Consider the following 23,827-nt stretch of genomic DNA (forward strand, 5'->3'; position numbering starts at 1 on the left):
CTTACCTGTGGTGCAAGCAGCTCCCTGTTGTCAAAAGGGTTCAACCCATGTAGAGGCAGACTTACTTTGGCCCAGTAGGCCACACAGGTGACTAGACCGGCATCCACTTATGGTGCCATCTTGAAGGTAGTCATTTCTACCAACAGGGTGCGGATGTCGAGCGCCATGCCCACAGACCTACCCAACATTTTATGAATCAAAGGGTTACATTATAAATGAAAAAACATAACTATGTTCAGATTTGTTCTTATTTGCTGTTGAGGGTGTAGAGTTTTGGAAGTTAGGCTTCTCTCTTCCTCTTCTCTTCTTCCTGAACATTGTTTACATCTTTGGTTAATTTTTTGAGCAAATGGTGTGCTGTGCTTTAGTCAGACTCTGGTCTATCATGGTGCCTGATTTTGGCCTCACGTTGGCAGAAATGATTACTTCTAAGAAAGCACCCAGTTTGAGCAGCATCTCGTTGTCCTGTTATTGATGGTGTACAGTTTTGGGAGTCAAGTTTGTTAACCTTTTTTTCTTCCTTACTACTTTGTTTGATCTTTTCAATCCTAATTGTACACCCTGCCTGAGTTAAATGTTTGGCAGTCATGGAGCTTGATATTGATCTCTGTTGGAATCCCTTGGATTCCACCATTTTGGATTTGGGTCCAACCAAGGGCTTGGGAACAGTATCTAGAATCGAACATCAAGTGAGTGTCAAACTAGACCCTATACATAGCCCCAATTGGGCTGTAAACTAGCCCAGTATTATGGTAAGTGCGAAGCAACAACACATGACCGTTGTGTTTTAAAAACAGTCATTGGGTACAGAATAGATTTTGTTGACCACCCAGTTCAAGACAGGTTCCTAAGAAAGACAGTTTTCTCACAAAAAGAAATAATCCTGGTAGGTAAAGGGGTAGGGGCTTTGCATGTAAAAGGAGCAACATGGGAAGTGATGGATGGTGCATGTCTGATGCTGTAGGTTTGTAAGCAGTATTTACTTGATAGGAAAAGAAGACAAGGGAATGTGCCTTGACATAAATCTTAATCGTTTGAAGGATTGGGTGGTTTACCACAATTTAAGGGTGGAGGACCTTGGAGGCTGTTTTACAGAAAATTGTTCGATGGCTGGGATAGTTCTGAAGAAAGCCTTTTTGACTATTCCAATTTTGGGTCCTCACAAGACTTTTCTGCAATTTTGATAGAACAAAAGATTGTGTATATTCAGAAGTCTTCCTTTTGATTTATCATCTGCTCCATAGTGGTTTACCAAAATGTTGTGTCTAGTCGTTACTTGGAGAGAGTCAGGTTGATAATTTATCTGGACCACTTATTGCTTAAGGCTTGGGACCTGGAGGTTTTAAGGATGCATTACTGACTTAACAATAGTACTTTTGGAGTCCCTAGGTGTTTATGTCTACAGGAAGATGTTCAATTTGATACCAAGGTAGGAGACTCAGTTTCTTGGATTTGAGGTTCCTATGGTGCTAGCAGAATTAATATTGCCAAGTGGGGAATTTAAGAGATTGTGAGGGGAGAGTCTGTAAGTTTTGAATATGGAAGATATTTCTTTGAAAATGTAGGCAAGGATAGTAGAGCTATCTCAACCATTCAGGTAACTTTTCCTGTGACTCTTCATTATCAGGCTTTTTGAAAAAGGGTATTCCGTAAAGAGAAAGTTGAATGAAGAGGCAAGAGAAGAGATGTGTGGTGACATAATGAGGGTCCCGTTGGCTCGCTCTAAAACCCCTTGTGGTGCTCACAAAAAGTGCATGAGAACCGTTTGTGTTTACAGGCCACAATAACCAACCGTTGGGACCTGAAAGTGATGTATTAAAGGTACCTTTCTGAACCCAACTATTGAGCTGTTCTTCAGTGATATTTACATTTTTTGCCAGTTGTCCAATTGTTCGAAAGAGGTAATACTCAGCGCCTTCATTTCTTTTTTTATTTTTGCTAACTCAAGGAAAGTTGTTTGCTAGACTGTGTCATTTAAAAATATAATTTGTAATGGAATAAGGCAAGCTCTAAATAAAGCTTCTGTGCATTGTATTTGCCAATCTCGAGTTCCCCAAACACTCTTTAAATCAATTGATCTTTCCAATACGCCTAACCCTCAATGGCCAACTCGGAAACAAAGGAATTTGGATAAATCAGTTTGGAGTTGGTTAGCAATATTTGTCTCGCTTTAGAGGGAGGTAATTTGAAATAATATGATTTGGCATTCTTAGCATCATGCCCAGTAAAATATGCAAACTTTTCTATATAGTTTTGGAACTCTGTACTGGTTGAGTTGGACAGTTTTCCCATTGTGTGTAATTATAAACTACTCGTGGGGTACCATTTCCCCATAATTTACTGTTGTCACATATAAATACTCACTTTACAATACAGTGTAATATTCAAGCTCAGAAAGCATTGAATCAACTGTTTTTACATCCCAGTCATCAGAAGCAACTGCCGGTATAATAATATAATTCATGGATACAGAAGCAGTCTGTGCAAAAACTAGAGCCGGTGCAGAACTGGTAGATGTACCCAATAGTGGTTCATAATAAACAAGTCCATCTGTTTGTGTTGCCTTTGAATAGTATAGGTCTACAACTTGGACCTTTCTTGGCAAAGAAGTGGTGACAAGAGTCAACAGAAGTTCATTCACCTCCCTCCCCAAGTTTGGGAAAACTATTTCAGCATTGTTGAGTGCTTGAACAGGTATATCCTGTGGAGTAGTGAGAGAGGTGCGGGAATTACACAGGAATCCTCTAGGTCTACTGTGCAGGTTCAGCCACATAGTGCAATTTGACGTTGTCAATTGAAACAAATCAGTTTTCTTTAGAACCAGGCAGCGGTGGTAGAATGACAGTTCTGGTACTGTGTAATCCCAAAACTGGAACCGGTGCTTGATATTATGGGTCACACTCCTTCTTCACAGGGATCTTTGCATGAACTAGAGCCCCATGTTTATGAATCCAGCCTGTGGATGTTGGCAATTCCCTCTTTCCCAAGGTGGCAGCATATGCGGATGAATTTCCATCACAGAACTGTTGTGTTTCCTTTAAAGCACGGACATATTTATGCCAAAAGGTATTTTTACTGCAACCGCGCCAGGGTCATCAAGATGTGGGACACATAGAGATATCCCAAACAGGACTTCATACGGGGTACGTCCTCCCAAAGACGTTCTAGGCAAATTATTTAGTGCTTTCTGGACTCCATACGGGTGATGAAGCCAACTACAAGAACCAAATACTCTTGCTATTAAGGGTTGCTTTAAGTCTTGGTTTTTATGCTCCACAATCAAATTTCCCTTAGAATGATATAGAGAACTGTAATTCACCCCAACACCCATCACTGCCATGATGTCCATGGATGCACTGTAGGCAAATGCAGGGCCCTGGTCTGAGTGGAATGCTGCACTTGCATATGTCCTGATAAAGACTTGCAAATCTTTAATACTTTCAGTATCAGCCGATCATTGTGGCCACAGCCACAGGAATCTGGAGCATGAATTAACAGCGACTAATATATATTTGTATACACCATCTGGTTGTAAGGGACTGTTGTGGTCCAGGTACACAGATTGTAGTGGTTTGTTGGAAATTAAGAGGGGTGTCTGCAGTGGGCGTCTGATGGTGGACCCTTTTATTTGTAGGCAAATGTCACAACTAAGGACATGCTGCTTGGTCTATTTGTAAAGACTGGACCACCAATAGCATTTCTGTAGGACTGACATGGTAACCACCACACCAGCATGGACAGTACAACACCCTCATGTGCTGCTCTGATGAGATCCAATCTCTGGTCTTAGTTTAGGATCACACGATCATCCATACCTGGTATTGTTGCATAGGCAATGTTTTGGGAACTCAAGTGGTAGGAATATTTAGCAGGGTGTGCTTTTGGTAAGGGCTTGCCAACAGCCGGACCTTTCACAGCAGCCAAAGTTTCATCGTCTTTTTTCATCTGAGAATGAGTAATCGCAGCAACAGAAGCTGCAGCAACTGCAGCTTTGGCAGCTTCATCAGCCAAAGAATTACCTACAAATATATGGACTACTTTGACCCGTGGCAGCATCTCTTTTAGATCAGTTACCCTCCCCCACAAGAATTTGTGTTTAATGGTGTTACCCTTAGAATATCTGAATCCATTAAGGTGCCAATAGTCTAAGTATTCATTGAAGGACCGTACACAGTAATACGAATGACACACAAGTAGAAAGCTCAGGATCTGTGTTTTCCATTGTCAAGATTAGAGCCTTAAGCTCTGAAAGATGTGCTGTGGAGTCCCCTAGGGTCTGCATGTACGTATGTAGGGGGAGGGATTCACCATCCTTCATTAGTCCACTGATGGCTGCGCAAACTGCAGAGTGTTGGTGTTTGGTACCAACAGCTGGTTGTGTTAACCTTCAGTGTAAATAATTCTGTATTAAGAGGTTGAATGTTAGTGGACAAGGGGTATTCAAGATCCTAGTAAAATAATTCTTGGGTCTCGAGCTTTGGGCCAAAAACATAATCGACATTAGTGACACTCAGGGAGGATGCCCATGAATCCAATGTGAATGTAATGCTTTTGCATTTGGAACGCTTGCTTTTGTAACAGATTCTAGAACTGGTATCGGGGTAACAACAAAAATGCACTTCCCTTGTGCTAGTTGCCTCTCCTTAATGACAGCCATCTGAAAAACAGTCAGTATGTTTTCTGTTAGTGCTAAATGTTGCTCTGCAGTGGAGTACAAGTGTGATATGTATGCTAAGGGTACCGTGTCACCTTCATTAAATGTGACATAGGTGAACCCGATGGCATCAGAAATTACCCGGATTACCAAGTTTTTTTTTGTTGTTACTTGTGTGGAAGTGTTTTGCTTCAAGCATGTCAATCTGTAATGCTCTAAGAATGTGTGTGTGTTGTGGTGACCAGTGCTTGATTGAAAAGTCTGGACATATTAAATCATATACAGGTTTTATGAGTTGCACATGTTCTGTAATGTAGGATCTGCCAAAATTGAAGAAACCCAGCAATGACTGTTGTTTCTTGATGGTGTTGGGAGGTTGAAGTTGGGAATATTTCTCTAGAAATTGCGAGGCAGGCTCTGACAATCATCTGATAATTTGGGTCCTAAGAATAGGACACTAAGAAAAGCAGTTTTTGTTTTCTTTGAGTTTAATTTGTAGTCCTGAGTGGCGAATCCCAAAACAATGTGATCCACTCTGGCTAAGAGTGTGTTGAGGTCGTCATCTGTGAGATGGATGTAATCCACATAGGACATCCACTTAGGACAACACCTCAGGGTCAATACCTTGCAATATTAATGTCACATGGGCAGAGAACAATCCAGGACTGTTCTTTTACCCCCTGGGGTAATCAGCAAAGTTTTCTTGGAGAGCCGAGCACTGTGAGGGGGCTTAAGTACCTGCTTTGAGGTGCTAGATTTTGGTAGAAAAAAACATTGGAAATATCCAAGGTTGTTTTATATTTCTTGCGTGCAATGTTGTTCATTAGTGCTGTGCTATGTGAATTTTATATTGCAAATGTGCGTGTGTGACTGTTTAAGCATCTGTTATCTAAAGCTATTCTATATGAATGGTCTATTTTTGCTACAGGAAACACACAGGGTTATTCAAATCAAATTAATCCCCAAATCTAGGGCAGGGATTGCCTTGAGTTCATTTTGAATTTGTTTTAACACTTTTGGAAGATTTACAAGTGTTGGTGTACCATGCATAGTGGTATAGATTGCAGCAAAGACTGGTCCCCAAGTGGCACAATCTTCTGTAGAGGGAACCATTCCAAAAGACAAGCACATTGTGAGAATACTATGTTTATCTTGGAGTCCTGTATAGGGAAACACTGCTTCCAGCTGGTTTGTTTTTTGTGCAACCCAAAATGGATTCTCTCCTCATTCGGTGGGTGTTTTACCCATTGTTGAATAGACAGTTTGTGGATTTATTCCTCTTACAGCCAATTGATGTATTGCTGGAGCAGCCCTCACTGGGGTGGTGTTTAAGGTCCACATTACAAATTGTATTAAGCATATATATATGCTATATATATATGTTCTATGAAGTATGCACTTCTGCTGCTTGCATGCTTTGTAAATTAGGATGTGGTGTATATGTAGCCAGTGCTGGCCATGTAAGTTCATCATTGCTTAAGGGACGTAGTCAAACTGGATATATTACATGTAGGAGGGCGCCATTGAATCAATTTTGGGGTCCTTGGTAAGTTAGAGGTATCTCTAAATATTGGTATATTCTGTACTGCTGAGGTACATTCGCAATTGTGTATGTGTGAAATGCATTTGAGTCTCCATTGACTGCAGGAAAGGTGACCCATGAGTAGAACATTTTTGTTCTGTATGCATCATGTGCATCTACCACAAATGTAACATTCCCACCCTCATTAGTGATTCCTTTAGCAGATGCATACTGTGTGACTGGTTGTCTACAGTTTTCTGTGATATTTACTGGTTGTGCATTGGCCATATCAAAAAGATAGGGATCAGAGTTGGGAACACCAACGGGGGAATCCTTTTAAGATTCAAGCTTGAACAACCTACAGCCTAAGATAGTTACTACCTGTTTAGCTAAGGAGGATTTTCCGTAACACCACGGATGGCTCCATATAAGTTATTTAGGGTACCTTAAGCTTGTGCGGGAAAGATACTCAGGAGACCTGTTGAATTAGTGCCTAACTAACGTTGGCGGTGGATGAGGGTAAGACTGCTGGGTTTCAAGCGGCAGCACCACCATGTGTGGGTGACGGAGTCTGCCCCTCACTGGTTGGAGACTGTCAGCCTAAATGTTTCAACAAGCTATCCGCAACTCACCAAAACCTAAAAAGTAAAGGTGATTTGTGGTGGTCTAGAAAACATGGCACCCTGACTCCTCAGGGAAGTTGTGGTTGACAGATCTTGCCTTTTTCTCTTTTTTGCACAAGTCTCACACAAGCAATGGTGGAAAAAGAGATGCTGGACAGTTTTCAATGTATTTATTGAAGTGATTGCATTCTGTGATAAAAGACATGAGCTGCAATTATAAGGAGGACAAAACATAGCACAGTGACGATTGTGACCATTAGTGAAAAACAGATAAACAGTCCCAACATCCTGGAATAAACATGTCTAAGAATTCCTACCTACCCGTCTAGCATCTAACATGAGAGCATAGCAGTGTTAGTCCTTTTTGCCCGTACTGGCCCATTGAATGAGCCCTCGCCCCATACATGAAAACAGGGATGTGCCTATTGGTCTTCCGGCCGTTTACTCATTTGACTGGAGAGACAGGGCCAAGATCAGAAAAGCTGTGATGAGGTGGCATACAGCATAAGATGCCTTCTCTAGCTGGAATGACCTGTCTAACCTCCTTCGGGCTGTGTGGTGTTTTCATAACAAAATGTGTTAGTGTTCTGAGAATAGGCCTGATGTGATACTATGACTAGGTTTAGAAGGATGGCTCTGTACTCTTGTGGTGACAATACTAGGTAAACCATCATGTACATTCCTGGGCAGAGCCACAGTGTGGAATGTCATGCAGAGGAACTGACAACAATGCTTTCACATAAAAGCAGTTTATTAGAAAATAAAACATCCCTGCTAAAAGCAAGCCATGCTTAAATATAACTAGATTAATAAATGAAGTGAAATATGTAACTGATTAAGAGGGCACCGGCTGCAGGCCTAAAGCTAAAATAAATGTGCCCAAGCAAGGCTCTAAGTTGAGCCTACAACAAAAGCTTTTAGTCCTTGGCAGTAGTTTACAAAACTTATTGTGATCTGCAGATACAGTTAACGAGTCTTTGTCCAGAATTTGTTGTAAACCAGCGGTAAATGCTATGGATAATGTATTGGCAATGCTTAGAACTTGTGTGATATTAGCTTATAAGCCTTGTCATAAATAGTATATTTTCACCAGCCTGGTTGTCAGAAATACTGGATGTTATAACAGATATGGTGGCTAACATTATCACACCCTCATGACCCACCTTGATGGTACGTTTGTTGTTAATTTCAGATTGAGTTGAAGTAAATATGCAAAGCTGGATCTGCTTCGACATGTTGGTGGATCGATTATGGAGTTTGGTTATATGAAGAAACCTAACTTATACATAGTGTTTAAAGAAGGACGTTTATTGATTACTTTTTTTAAGTGTAAATTTGTTCAGTAGTTTTTGAGACTTAAACATTTAAAAGAGGTTGTGTATGGTCTTACAATAGTTAACACTTTAACACTTTTGTATTCTTTACCCATTGAAAAACATTTTTAAATTTGTTGAAAAGCCATTTTTAAATTGGTAACATTCGCACTGTTTGATGAATATGCCTGAAACCTGTCAGATGCTCAGTACGTTCAGATTATTATTGGTATTTTCAATTTTGTGCTAATCCAAACAGGGGCAGTTAAGGGGGTGCAGAAAAGGGCTCATATGATAAAATGTTTGTCACTGTGTGATGCATGTACACAAAATTTGGCAGAAGCTAGGAAGGATTCGTTTTCCATTGGTATACCAAGTTCCTTTTCATATAATTTAACACTGTACTCCTTTTTCACTTGTGTGTGAGCTGTGGATCTCTTGAGAGAAAAAGATAAAAAAAGAAAAAAGTATAACACTGATATGAGAAACAAATTTACTAAGTACATTGTTATACAGTATTTATTGCCTGCCTTTCCTTTTTCAAATTATATTTTTGACTTTGCGTTGCGCGTAACATAATGCATTTAATGCAAAATAAAATTGTTCTGTCAGACATACAGACAAACTGAATTGTTTTCTACAAATTAATGGAGACACACGTGTTCCCTGAATTGATAAAGTCTTAGTGAGTCATTGTTTTCCTTGATATAATATATTAAAATAGGCCATACTACCTATTTGGGTTAGCCTTGCTCTCATGAAGGAAACAAAACCCAAAAGCTAGTTCACTTCATAGGGCTTGTTAGACTTCTCCATGAACAGGCCAAAACAGGCCTAAGTGGAATTAAAATATTTATTTGCTGTCTCCACCTAGGGAATTGCTAGAAAAAATGTTTCAACATTACTTCCTACATACTTTTTTAAATCTTATTTAATGGTGAAATCTGATTTTCAATAACAAGTGGAAGAGTAATTTTGAAGAAAATGTACCCGTAGGCTGCCTGAGCCAGAAATGGCTTAAAACTAGTTCTGCTACTCAGCACACCTGCAGACCTAGATTCTTCGCTGGGACTACCACTTTTTGATTTGGAGATTCCTGGGAAGGATTCCCATACTCTTTCCAAGGACCCTACCAGATAGGCTGGCTTTAGTCAGTGTAGAGGGGGGAACCGTTTTTTCCCTGTCAGATGGGAGAGCTTTTTAAGAGTGAGAATTTTTCTTGTGGAGAAAAAAATTAAAACAAAGTTAACATGATTTTTTCATGAGCAAATTTGACCATGTATATTTAGAATACATGCAGAGTAACAGGTATACCGTGGTGCCATCAAGTCCAGGTTTATTAAGATAACCTAGTAGTGTAATGCACGAACTGCAGAGATCTTTGTGGAATCTGTGGTTTCGGACTGGAACCTCGGTAGGATCAGCTTAGTCTTTCATCACTCAGGGGTTAATGGAATGAATACCGCTAAGTTGGACAACTGATGCATCCATTATTATGGTGCTTACATATCCTAGGGTTCATAAGCTATAGGTTTAGGGGCATATTTAAACTTTTTGGTGCAAAATTAAGCGAATGTAGTTTTGCACCAAAAGGTTTACAGCTGGCTTGCGCCATTCCTGAGCGCCATCCGGGCTTCATATTAATGGAATGGTACAAGCCGGCGCTAAGCTTGAGCTAGCATCGACAAAAATGACGCTAACCGGGTGGGGGTGGTGGTATGAGGTTAGGATGTTATGCGTCAAAAAATTACTTTAGGCTGGTTAGCGGTAAAATAAATGCAGCTAACCAGCCTTGCATCATTTCCAGGCACACAACCATCCTAAAACATGGCTCCTGTCTTAGAAAAGACAGGAGTCATGCCCACCACCTCATTGCCCAGCACAGGGCACCAGTGTACCCTGGGCATGGCCATTGCACCCAGTGCCATGCAGGGGTCCCCTTACTAGGGCCCCAAATGGCACTTAAAAAAAATATACTTACCTATACTTACCCTACTTACCTGTGATGGTGTCCCTCTGGTGTGGGTGGGAGTGTTCCTGGGGCTTGAGGTGGGCACCTGTGGGCTCATTCCATGGTGTTTGGCCATGGAAATGGGTCCACAGGTCCCCTAACGCCTAGTCTGACCCAGGCATTAAATAGCGCTAAGCAAGCTTACCGCCATTATTCGGGGCCGCATCCCACCCGTGTGTAATTTTTGCATGGGAGATAAATATGGCGCTATGGGGATATCAACATTTTTTGGATGAGAACCCCTACCTTGCATCTCATTGACACAAGGTAGGTTCCCATATCCAAAAAATGGTGCAAACTCCAATATTTTGATGCTAGAAATGTCTAGCATCAAAATATAAATATGGAGTTAAGTTTGTGCTGCATTTGCGTAAAACCAATGACGCAAATGTGGCGCAAACAGGGTATATATATGACCCTTAGTAACAAAGTACAAACCATAGAAATTCTGTAGTTATAAAGTTCTTTCAAGTAACTATAACTTGCGCTCTAAGGTAACTATAACTCGCGCCTTCGCCATGCACAGCTAATTATTCCACATATTATATCATTGTTGAGATCTTGGTTAGCATTTTTGATATTATCACTGCAACATTTGCAATAAAATTATTGACAAGAAAACTGTGCATGGCAAGGGCGCCAGTAATAGTTACCTTGTGGCGCGAGTTATAGTTACTTGAAAGAACTCTGTAACTGCTGAATTTCTATGGTTTTGTAGGAGTAAATTCAGAACCTAAATATAACATCCCTGTAACCTTTCTATTTTTCGGTGAATCTGAATATATGGGATAAATGAACAGAATGTTGCATACTTTCCAGATGACCAAGGAGAGACGGCTAGACATTGTTGAGCAGGTGTTTTATAATTCTCTCCAACATGAGCATACCTTCTGAAGTACTTCTTTCACACTTCATCTGTTACACGATTGCAAGTGTATGGAGTCCGCCCCTTCACTGATAGTACAGAGTGAGCCTGGCAGGCAGTGCCCTTTGAGGGCAGCAGAATGAATAGTTAGAGGATGCATGCAGAAGAATGTTACAATCTTTCCCACTCCTCACAATCTCTCATTGGATGTTACTGTCTCGTAGAAGATAAGAGGGCATCGTCTTGACTGAAAGACTCTTAAAGAAATGTGTACTAAAGGGCTTGCAATATAAATCCAAATGTTTTGTAATTGCAATACAAATAAAGTGTATTTAAATATTATCGAAAAACTAAAACTTGCATGCAGGCTTACAGTTTCCGATGGGATTGTAAATATAAAAATAGTGTAGAGGAAATTACTGCAGAAGTAGTCGTGAAATAAGTGTTTTCAAAACATTAACATTTGTCACAAATGATAACATAGCGCTAGATCGTTCTAATGTCTTCATATCATACACTTTAATCAAGCTTGCAATTCCGCCAGTCTCATTCTTGTGCACATGAAATCCTATTAGAAGGCACATCTGTTTCTTTAGTTTGTCTCTTTTCTGGTCCCTCTTCCAAGCATAACTTCCATAAATGAGGCCGAACGGTACAATCAGCAAAACTTTATAGCGACCCCTGCCGGGGTATTACACTCAGGACTGAAGTTCACTGTGCATCTGTGCGTTCAAACATCGATTTAATCACGTCTGTCTTGCACACTGGACCGTACGACAGACGGGTAAAGGCGACCTTCCAGGATAACGTGGCTTTCTGTATCCCGGGCAAATGGAATGAAGTGCTAAGGGGTGTATTAATGCAAGAGGTGGGTGCTGCCAGCCTAGCACTAGTGACTGAATATAGAAAAAGACCACAGCGGAGTTAGGCAGTGGACCATGCCTGAGAAATGGTTCATCACTTAGTTAGGAGTAGAACATCTTTTACTCAGTGAGGTAGCTGTGAGTGCAGCTCAGGCCATCCCAGCGTATTCTTGTCACTACTTGCTTGCTACATTTAGATCATAAATTATGGGGTTGGAAGGTGGATTACATTGAGTCAGTGACTTGATTTCCTGCCACTTCAGTCTTTTTTTACAATCTCTTTTTATTTACTAGTACTGTGAAAAATCCCCCTGGTAGGATTGGGGGCGAGGCGGGGGAAGGGGACTTGAAGGGTGGCATGTGCAACAATATTTATCTACTAATGTGAAGCTCACACAACATACTAGTCAGTAGTAAACCTTCAGAGGCAGCCAACAGAATCGTTAATAATGTAGTTGTCTTAGATGTGGAGCCCAGATCATGAGGTGCTGTTCGAAACTTCTTTATTAGAACAATTAGGGGGTCATTCTGACCCCGGCGGTCATGGACCGCCGGGGCCAGGGTTGGCGGGAGCACCGCCAACAGGCTGGCGGTGCCCCGCAGGGCATTCTGACCGCGGCGGTTTGGCCGCGGTCAGAAGAGGAAAACCGGCGGTCTCCCGCCGGTTTTCCGCTGCCCAAAAGAATCCTCCATGGAGGCGCAGCTCGCTGCGCCGCCATGGGGATTCTGACACCATCCAAGATGGCGGTATGGGGTGTCGTGGGGCCCCTGGGGGCCCCTGAAGTGCCCATGCAAATGGCATGGGCACTGCAGGGGCCCCCGTAAGAGGGCCCCACTTTGAATTTCACTGTCTGCACTGCAGACAGTGAAATTTGCGACGGGTGCAACAGCACCCGTCGCACCTTCCCACTCCGCCGGCTCCATTCAGAGCCGGCGTCCTCGTGGGAAGGTTGTTTTCCACTGGGCTGGCGGGCGACCTTTTGGCGGTCGCCCGCCAGCCCAGTGGAAAACCCAGAATCACCGCAGCGGTCTTACGACCGCGGTGCGGTATTCTGGAGGGGGGAACTCTGGCGCCAGAGTTAGAATCACCCCCTTAATCTCTTATACAGATAGTTTGTAAAATGATTCTTGGTTCAGCATTCTCTGGGAGGTTTCCAGTCTTTGTAAGTCCACCCTGCGTGAATGCTGGTGCACTGGAGCCGACTAAAATCGGAGTGTGTGATAGAAGGTTTAATAGTTTAGGTCTATCTCTTCTCTCACTTCTTTTATTATTTCTTTTTTTTCTGCTTTGCCTTGGCGAGTTAAAATTATGTAATCTGTGAGTGGTGAAGGGTGGAGAAATGAGGCCGTACTTTGAGCTGTGAGGGCTTGTGGTGTGAGTGCAGCATTTAGTAGATCATAATTAGGGTGATAATACTACAACTCTATGGCAAGATTAAATATGTTGTCTTTTGAGACGCCAAGAAACTCCAAATAGTGGTTGAATCAAGTTCAATACAAGAAGTCAGGCTCACCATATGATTATTGTCCTACCCGAATCCTGGCCACTGGTGTTAAGATGATCATTCCCATTTTTAATCAGCATTTTAATTTGCCTATTCAATCAGCCATTATTTCATCCTGCTGGAAAGAGGCCAGACTCGTCCTTATGCTAAAAAAAAAAAAAAAGTATTCCTTTACTTCCAGCCACTTTGAAGATGCTTAGTGCCTGATTATTCTCCTATTTCAATCAGGCTAACCTATAACATTGTTTGCAATCAGGTCAAACCACAGCAGTACAGAGGTGGCACTTGTAGAGGTGTCAATTTAAATGGTGTTAGATCAGGGAAAACAGGTTTCCCTGTTTTTACTAGATCCATTTGCGGCCTTTGCTACTGTGTCTCATTCCATCCTCTTATAGCACTTGGATGGGTGGCCTAGCCTTGGTGTGGATTTGTTCCTTTTTAGAAAACAGATTCCAAGGAGTTTGGATGGCCCCACACACCTCTGACCCTAAAAAGCTCAAGTTTGGTGTTCCGCAGGACTCAGTCCTGAGTCCGATGTTATTTAACATTTACATGGCTCATCTGGCGTCACTAGTTGAATCTTTTGGGGTTTGGATTGTTCCATATGCTAGCGATACACAGCTCTTTCTATGGACAAAGATGCTTCTGAGGCCAGTACGGCCTTCAAAAATTGCCTGGCACCTGTCTTTGAGTGGATGTGGACCAGGAACCATCAGTATAATATTGGGAATACAGACATCTTGCTCTTTGAGTCTCCTTCTCCAGGTCTGGGACTGCATTGTTGGCTGAAGTGGGCTGACTCTCCTCCCCCAACTACTCTGGCCCGTAACTTAGGTGTTAAGATTAATCTCCACCTGTTCATGTGTTCTCAGACCTCTTCAGTAATGAGCTCATGCTTTGTTTTACTAAGATCTTTAAAAGAAAATATTGGGCCTGCTCTTTTTAGACGTAAAGAACAATGATCCATGCTCTGATCACATCTTGCATTGATGAAACTAATACTCTGTATTGCCAGCAATGGAGCCCTTGGCGCAAGCCCTGAAAATTAGAGCGCCTGATTGGGGTCTGTACATGGGAGGGGTTTGGCACGTCGTCTCGATATACACGGACGAGGCACTGGTATACCTTTGCAGCTCTGCTGCAGTCGTGCCCCAGTTGATGGCATTGTTGCAGGGGTTTGGCAAGGCATCAGGTCTCAAGGTAAATTGGGCGAAGTCCTGCTTGTTCCCTCTTACATCTCTGACTGTGGCCCAACGCGGCCCAACGCGAACAATTACCCAACACCTCCTTATCGTGGGCATTCAACACTATCAAATACCTCGGGGTCAGAATATACCACGAGGAAAAAGATTTCATAGACGCAAATATAGGTAGTGTACTGATGGGAGCGAGATCTTCGTTACAATTCTGGGCTTCCCTCCCGCTCTCCCCAATGGGCAGACTAGCCATCTCTAAGATGCTGGTGCTCCCAAGATTATTATACCACTTCTCAGCTCTCCCGATCTGCCTCCCGAATAAATAGTTTGCTGAGTTGCGATCCCTTCTTACAACATTGATATCTTAAGCAAGCTTTATGCACCTATGTCGGAGTTAGGCCTGGGTGTCCCAAATTTCGAGCACTATTTCGTAGCGGCCCAACTCCAGTAGCCTATGCGTTGGCTAGCAGGGCAAAACTTGTACGAACTAGCGCCACAAAAAAACAAGGAGCACAGATAGACTTTTAAGCTGGTTAATGACTTCAAACCCTATCACACCACTCGGTGATAGTAATTTATTAATGAGAAATGTCAAGAAATGCTGGCTCAGGTACACGCAAAAATCAAGGCAGGAATTCCCATATGCGCCACAACTATCGCTGTGGGCCCTGCCGGGCTGTGCTAATAATTTGCATAAACCAACGGCAACCGCCAGGGAAGTTGCGGGAATAGTGGAGTGGGGCGACCTCTTTGAGGACCATATGCTGATCCCGTTTACTAGCTTAGTGAATGATTTCAGTGTATCTCCGGGCACCTTCCTCACTTATGCGGCAATAACTCGACATGCAGCACTCTACTGGGGAACCATGCCCAAGGAGCCTGATACATCGATATTGCTCCAGACATTGTTGACATGCGGGGGTGAGAGGAAAGCGATCACAAACATCTACAAAGCGCTGCACATAGACGATAAATGTCCCCTTACATCGCTGTGGGCATACTGAGAGGAAGCGCTCCAAAGTGAACTCATGGATACACAATGAGAACAAGCCCTCACGGTCCAGAAAATTATTTCAATGAATGCCCGCTACAAATACATTCAGTTTAATTATCTACACCACACTTACCTCACCCCTGCGAGGTTTGTGAGGATCTACCCATCTGTAGTAGATAGGTGCCCGAGATGCCACACTGGGAATGCAGATTTTCTACACATGGTATGGTCCTACGCCCAGGTGGTTGAGTATTGGGAAACTATAACCGAGACGCTAAATAAGATCACGGGGGAACACACGTCATGACATGTGCACACTTTATGCTTGGTGTAACACGCAGAACCCCTAAGAACAAATCATCGAACAAAATCTTAGACCTAGCACTCATACTAGCAAAAAGACGTTTAGCAATGTGCTGGAAATCTGCCACAACCCCTTCAGTGTCGAGATGGCTCACAGACCTACGCAATGGAGTTCTTGCAGAACAACAAATAATAATTTTGTCACATACTTCTGCTGGCCCCTCATCCAACCCCTCAAACTGGACAGCATTTATTGAGGTAATTGAGAGTATCCTCGGTAGGCAAGCAGTGTAGTATGTTGTTGGGCGGGTGTTGTCCCCATCCCCCATCCCTGTACTGGGGACACTTGGGTGACTGGTCCGCTGTGCTGGCTCTGGCCCTGACCGTAGACTGAAAATCCGGCTCATGCATCTTCCAGCATACCCTAGCTGCACAACTAGTTAACTGTAGCTTTGTTATTGTTTTGTTTTCTGTTCATTATATAAAACATGTACATCATCCAGTGGTACTTAAATTGTAAACCTGAGGACAACTCTAACCAGACCACATACGTCAACTTGATATATATAGTTTTATTATAATGGTTGTCAAACGTAATGCATTATGTGACAATAACTACGTACAAGCATTGACATGTTGCAGCTAAAAGTTTGTTATACTGTATAGCTTTGCAATTGGAAACGATCCCCAATGTTCAGAAAAATAAATAAATATGGAATAAAAAAAACAAAATACTCTGTATTTGGGCTTGCCCCTCTTACCTGCAAAAGAGACTTCAGGTTGTACAAAATACAGCACTCTTAAACATCCCCAAACAGTCATCAAATTTTTCACACTTGAGGGAGCTCCATTGGCTGACTGTCAAGGAGAGAATCCTGCCTAAGACCTTAGTCCTCATTCATAGAGCTTATTATACTACAGGTCCCCATTAATTTTCTGATAAATGAAGGCACTATCAGCCAACTAGGACACTCCGTTTGTCTGATGCTAGCATACTACATGTCCAGAGGATCAGATGTAAGAAGTGGGACTGGGTGTCATTCTCCTGTCTTGCAGCTCAAGCTTGGAATCGGGTCTAATCACATTGTCTCAAGATTAGGTCTGAGAGCCTATTCAGAAAATCTTTGAAGACCTGGCTATTCTACCTGGATTTTTGAGCATGGCATTCCTTTGTAGTTGGGACAAAGTGTTTGCAATCTTTCTCAACACCCGGATACTCTTCAGAGTAGTTATTGCACTATATAAATGGTCTGATTGATTATTTGATTGATTTAAACATGATACATAGAAATGTAATGTTGCCATGTTCCTACAGTGACAAGTCTGCAAAAGCTATTTTCACAGTGGAAGGCTGTGGTTGTCCTATCAGGAAAACTAGAGTGCAGATTGCAATAATAATTCTGCTACCATGAGCTAGATTAGAAAAAACACTATTTTTAATATTGATAATCAAATTCAGTGATGAAGTTAAATGTTTAATGAATGTTTAGGAAAAGTGACATTTAGTAAGTGACCACTTTCTGCCTGAAGCTCCTAGAAGTTCATTTACATTAGCCTGACATCAGCTGCCCTGCCAATGTTTGATTTTAATGAGGTGTAAAACTGTCTCTGGAGCAGAGACAATAGCTTAGGTCTGGTGTCAGGATGGGCTGAGTGTACAAGTACAAGAGTGTGATAGCTATCAGCTCAAGAAAGGTAGCTGGGGAGTTCCAGTAACTTCATTAACTTCAAAGGGACAGAGATGGTTCCTGCCCATTTATAGTTATTTTAAGGGGAGACCTGAGTAAGGGGAAGCCTTTGTTCTTCAGGCTTATGGTAGCCAGTTGGGCACTGACCCAGTGGTAGGGGGTTGTTCCCAGAACCAGTTTGATGCAGCTGAGGAGGAGGGGCCTACTCATTACCTTAAACAATCCCTTAGTTCACAGACAGGCTCCCTTCAGGGGCAGGTTCCTGTATCATCATGGATTTCCCTTAGAATGGTGCAATGTGGGGGTGATTGCGGTAAGGCAAACATGATGTGTTGCAAAAGTAGGAACGTTTGCCCCCGGGAACGTTTCCTCATGGTTAGGGAGCATCCAGTAGCTGCCCCACCCACTGGCTAGTTAAACCTGCAAAGCCGGCACCTCACCCACAGCTTCTCAAAACACTTTTCTGGACCTGTGGAAGAACAGAAGAAGGACTTCTCCTACTGTTTGAGACCTGTGAGGAGACCTGAAGTACTGGAAAGGCTCCCACTTGTACCCAGGACAAAGAAGCAAATTCTAAGGGTCAGTTTGCCGATCTTCTGTGCTGCTACTTAGATACCAAATTCTGCAAGAAGCCTTTTTTCTGCACTGAGAAGTTGCAACTGGAAGAAGACTGGACCCTGCTGGTGGACTCTGGTGGAGTGGGTTCTGACACTTAAGTGTTGTCCCTAAGGTTCTGGGAGTTTTAATGGTATCCAGAAATACTTATTCTGCAATCTCTTAAAATATGGACTTAGAAAACCTTTGGAGTTCTGGACCTCCTGAGGACCAAGACCACCACCCAAGCCAATCTGCCGAACACACAATCACACTGGGCAAGAAAACAGGGTTGTACCACTCAGAGCTTTTTTGCTCCTTGCAAAACCTGTTAAGAGGATGCTCCCAGCAAGACTATGCAATTTTGGTGTGGCCTTCCCAGGTACAGCCTACAGCCTCGCCCTGCTGTAGGATTCTGAGCTGCAGGAAGAGATTAAGTCCAAGTGAAGAAATATTGACCCAACGGAGGTGTAAAAAGTATCCAGCTGACTTCTCTGAGCATGAAATTAGAATTTTCAACAACTTGGAGATGTTTCTGTCGAAAGCAAAGCTTCAGCAGGATCTCACCCAATGCATTTTCAACGTTGAGGGGACTTCCTTGAATACAGTTTGCAACCTTGCACTGCTGGAGGATTTAAATTTCATAAATTAGGTCAGATGGTAAAGTCTTCTTCTAGGACAAACCTTCATGGTTTATCTTGCTTCTAGTCCAATGTGGTCAGCCTCAAATTGCACCTAGGTTCCAGTCACAAGTAAAGTACTTTCTCATGCTGCTTTACTTTTCCTTAGTGCTTTTTCTCTTAAAACTTCTAAAAATCATATGTCCAGTTCCTTTTTCTCTAAGATACACCTGTTTGATCTGTGCCAAAACTACCAGGGTGTGAGCTCAGGTTTAATTAATTGAAACCTTTGCCTGGAGTTAACCGGTTAGTGACTTTATTACTTGTGATGGACTACCATTCAAACAACTGACCTACTAATCCATCCCATTTTTATTTTCAAAGTCCCTTTTTTTACGATCTCTTGACTATCCCGCCTACCTCTTTCCCTTTCTCTTCCTCTCTTCATACGCATTACTATAAACTCTGCCGGCCCTCTGCCGTTCTCTAAAATTGTTATTGGAATCCTCTCCACTCCATACTTCCTCCACAGTATCCATCTTCCTCACCACCCACTATTCCCCTAATTATACTTACTCCTTTTCCTCTGTGCTATTTTTTGTGCCCTTGTATGTTGTTCCAACCTCCTGCCTCTTCCTTTTACAAAAAACATAGTTTGTTATTCATAAAATGGAGCTTATGGAGCGTGAGGTCATCACACTGGTATTCTCGATTCCAAAATAGCATCCATGTAAATGAACGGTTCTGTTTGTATGTTTTAAGGGATTGCAAGAAAAATCATTAATATTGTTTTAAGGAGTACATGAATCCCATCTGAAGAAAAATTGGGAAAGGAGAAGGTGGTATTCGGTGACTGCGATTTTTTTTTAATGTATGAGCTTATTAATAATTCAATAGAATGTTATTAATACAGACACTCAATATTTTCACGCGCGATCCTATGATTTCCGGTGAAGATAATATAAAAAAAACCTGACAAAGTAACATTTGTATGATGCAATTAAATATTTTTAATTTAAGTTGTTTGCCATTTGCATCTGAATATTGGTGATGAGCAACTCGGTGTTACGGTATGGATTATGTTGTCAAACACTGTGCACGTAACCCATAAGTAATTTCTGGCATCCTTAAAACAGTAAATAACTATTAGCTGACTGGCTGAAGGGAGAGTTCCTTGAGATACATTGAGAGCTCAAATCCTTCCTCCCACGGTCCACACGGCCACACTCCAAGTTGGTTTCCTAAAACAGAGATTGTTCATTTAAAAGTATAGCATGTTTATCACACCAGAATAAACAAGCCTTGGAAACAGTCTCACCAATCACTGTGCAAGCTAATAATGTGATGCTGCTTACTGAAGTACGGAGATGCAACCAGTGCTTAATTTGTAAATAAAAACGTGCCGGTGCCCAAAGCCCTCCTCTTAAATACGCGGCTGCTGCAATTAAATGCGCAAACACGGGATTCTAAGGCAGCGTAATCCTGAAGCCATTATGGGCCTCTTCAATCCATTTAAAGCCACTCCCTGTCCCTTTCAGCTAGCTCTTGCAGCTTTCTGCTTCTCCCTTGGTGACACTTTTTCGTTTTTCTCTTCCTCCGTCTTTCCCAGATGTGTCTTTTGATCGCAGCAAATGCTTGAGGCAGGAAAATTAGTGCCGGCCCTCAGAAATAAGTGCCAGTGCCCCGGACCGGAAACAACAAGCACAAATTAAGCACTGAATGCAACCCAAGAAATGGGGATGCACACGGTGGTTATTGTTTGATGTATTTGTTCGTCTGTGCATGTATCATACATAATTTAGAGAGAGCATCATACAGTTCACCAGGCAATACATTGCCACTGTACTTTGCAACAACAGAGTGCCTGAAGTTGTTTACATTTCACAACAGGTAGATACTGAAACGTGGAAGTGTGCTAGTGCGGGATCTATGGCTCAAAACATCTCTTCATGAGAAATAAACAGTGAACTACAGCAGTTAATCAGAAACAGTATTATACTGCACAGAGCAAGATTGAAAACAACATTGTACTTTCATGTAATACCTTAATAACACACGCTTCTAATACTTGGATTTGTTTTGTTAGAACTTGCATTCTTGCTGGGAAAAGGCCGGGCACTTCTTTGATCTTCCTGACTACTTGTCCTGGAAAGCAACAGGTGTCCCTGCCAGGTAAATATTTATTGCATTAAGTATCAAATACACATGTTGTCCATGTCCCCTACAGTGTGATCTGCATTAATTAGCTTTGATGTACATCTGCATCTGATTTTATAAAGTACAGTTTTATGCATATCTAGGACCACAACTGCATCACCATGAGGGTATGAGGGGGGCTAGTGTTTTTTTTAAAGAGAGAGAGAGAGAGAGAGAGAGATAGAGACTGACTGTGTAAATTACCTTTAAAAAATCTAATTTGTAAGGACATTAGAGTTATGGTCCAAAACCTAAAAAACACTTAAATGTGCTGGTTATTATTGATTAGCTATGCAACAGCATTTCCTCAGCATGACATAATTGATGCAGTTACTATATTACTCTCTCATCGTGGACATCACCAATAACATCCCTGAAGCAGCACAATTACAATATCCACAGTTCGCCAACTTCAACCTTTCGACCTAGCCAGCTGGGTCTGGGTGCAAGGACGGGTCTTTCATTTATGCCCTGAGTTAATAGTGAAGGGGTTCTGAGTTTATGCCTGTTTCAGCTGCGCTCAGAGGTATATGTACACAGAGTTCGACTGTTGGCTTAGCCCTCTCTTGAGATGAATGATTGCAGAGACGACCAGCACATGCTTTCACCATGCCCACGAGGCTCTAAGGCCAAATGCTGCTCTAAGGCTCTGGACTCAACACTATTAATAAGCCCAAAGATTAGTTCTTGCTATCCCCTGTGGGTACTGGGTGAATGATTAAGCCGTCAGCCATGCCTCCATTCAGTACCTAAAACTGTGGAGCTCCGAAGGCATGGTGTTCACCCTTTACTCAGGGCCCGCTGGGCACTATCAACAGCAAATGTGCTAACTTAGTGGGTTAACGTATTACCTGCAGACAATGTTTAGCACTGAAACACCAAAAGTTGTTTCACCTGTTGCATGTTTTTGTGCAGATGGCGTGAGGACCCTTGATAAGTTGCCTTGTTGACCACAAAAACGTATGTGGTCACATCTTCAATGATCCTTGTGGGGGTGCTTTATTGCCCCCCACAGAGGCCAGTCTTCAGAATGTGCCTACACAGTTACTGGCAGAGATTCTCAACAACCATATAACAGAACCTTGGGTGATATACTAACTGCGGTGGTTGCACAGTATTAAAACACCCAGAGTATTTTTGCCCAGGTGCCTAAATCATCCATTTCCCAGGATTGTGGACAAAGGCTTTCCATGCTTTTGATAGACTAACGATTGTACATTACCAAGCATTAACTTTGAACTCACATGATAGGTATTGAGGCAGGAGTGTAATGTTTAAAGTGAAAATGGTTTGAACTTTAAAGAATATTTCTGTAATCTAGTGCAGTGTTTCCCAACCTTTTGACTCCCGAGGGCCCCCACTGAATCACTAGTGGAAGCTGGGGATACCCAAGCAATTTGTATGATTTAAATTTAAAATATTAAACAGATCCACAAAAAAATATGTAAACAGATACACACCAAATAAATAATCAAATTACTAAAGATGTTATTATGTTAAATATACAAAAATCAAAAACTTTTAATGGGAAGGTTGGTGCTGCATCTCAGTGACTAACTTCTCAATGTTTGGTTTTATTTCTGAAAGTTGAATTCTCAGGGCAGTTTCTAAATTTCCCAAGCGATTTCTGGATTTTATTTTTTAGTTACATAGGATCTGCGAAAGCTTTTTCACATAAATATATGGTGTGGAGGTGAAATCTTAAGTGCCTCTCACCTTTCCAGAGCCCCTCTGTCACATGTATTTAATTTGTTTTATAGCACCTTTATCCCCGTGTAGGATGTCAGAGCACTTTACATCACACACATACAGAGACAATGAATCATACATGTGTAAATGAGTGTATAGAAAATGTTACACAAGGCAAAGGGGACTACAAGGTATAGGATTCACATGTCATCCATACTGTTTGGCATTTTCTAAGAGTGCTTGGTCTGGAGAAACACGTACTCAGGATTCAGAACATAACTGTAGTTATTGTTGACTTTAATAGGAATTTATTTATACCCAATCAAACCTTTTTCAGCAGCATCAGGATAATGAAAGACTGGGAAAAACATAACTTTCTAACTAGTACCAAGCAGTTTGCCTGCAGCTCTTTGATGGCAGTCCATAGCCTACTGTGCTAGATTACGATTGTAAATTATGAATGGCACAGTAACAAGAGAATCTTTGTGACAAAAGTAGTAACCCTCTGAGCTATTGCACATAAAATACTGTTCTTTGATATTCAGTTTACATGTTTTTGCAGCAGGCATATTAACTATCTGCACTACCTTAGATGAGTCAAAATTGACCCTAGACCAAACTCCCATCTCTCTCCGACAGGTACATTAATCACCAGTTGACACTTTTACTGGTACTCAAAACTGCTAGGCATACAAGAATATTTGCAGTGCTTTTAAAACTGTTGCACAAATGAAGTAACAATTATGAAAACACTCATGTGTTTGTCGACATGCCCCGGCTGGAGAAGTGCCACCCTGCCAGCCCAGGCCTTGAGCTGCCCAAAGGCTGTTCAGCCTCAAAACAACAAGAGCCATTGCTCTTCTGCATGCGGAGGATGTGTGGCCAGAAGTGGAGAGGGAACAGGGGCATCGTAATGCTCTGGGCCCAAACACACATACACTTACACACAAGGGGATACCAGCACTGCTGTGTGAGCGCGACTCGGAGAGAGATAATAAAATAAGGCTGATCACCCTTCAGCTTGCACCTAAGGCTGAATGGTGAATGGCCTGATTTTATTTTAGTCCCACCACTGCTGTGCTGACATTCACAGCTAATGTGTCCTGTGAGGGTGCATGGGTATTTCCTTATCCAGCAGCTGATCCCAATGCTATAAATTATGAGGGAAGGCTTGGGAAGGCGTTGGAGACC

General features: G+C 42.1%; 1 protein-coding gene across 5 annotated transcripts in view; it reads left to right on the forward strand.

The window, feature by feature from the left end:
* The window catches only part of FGGY (FGGY carbohydrate kinase domain containing), a 1,529,104-nt gene that overhangs the window by 358,382 nt on the left and 1,146,895 nt on the right, over window positions 1–23,827 (forward strand). For all 5 annotated transcript variants that reach the window (XR_011202985.1, XM_069232576.1, XM_069232575.1 and 2 more), the window contains exon 5: window positions 20,838–20,923. Coding sequence is in view for 4 of the 5 variants with exons in the window: in XM_069232576.1 (XP_069088677.1) it covers window positions 20,838–20,923 (86 nt within the window). In the remaining variant the exon portion in view is untranslated. The remainder of the gene's footprint in view (window positions 1–20,837; window positions 20,924–23,827) is intronic.

The sequence above is a fragment of the Pleurodeles waltl genome, chromosome 4_2, assembly GCF_031143425.1.
Source record: "Pleurodeles waltl isolate 20211129_DDA chromosome 4_2, aPleWal1.hap1.20221129, whole genome shotgun sequence".
NCBI lineage: Eukaryota > Metazoa > Chordata > Amphibia > Caudata > Salamandridae > Pleurodeles > Pleurodeles waltl.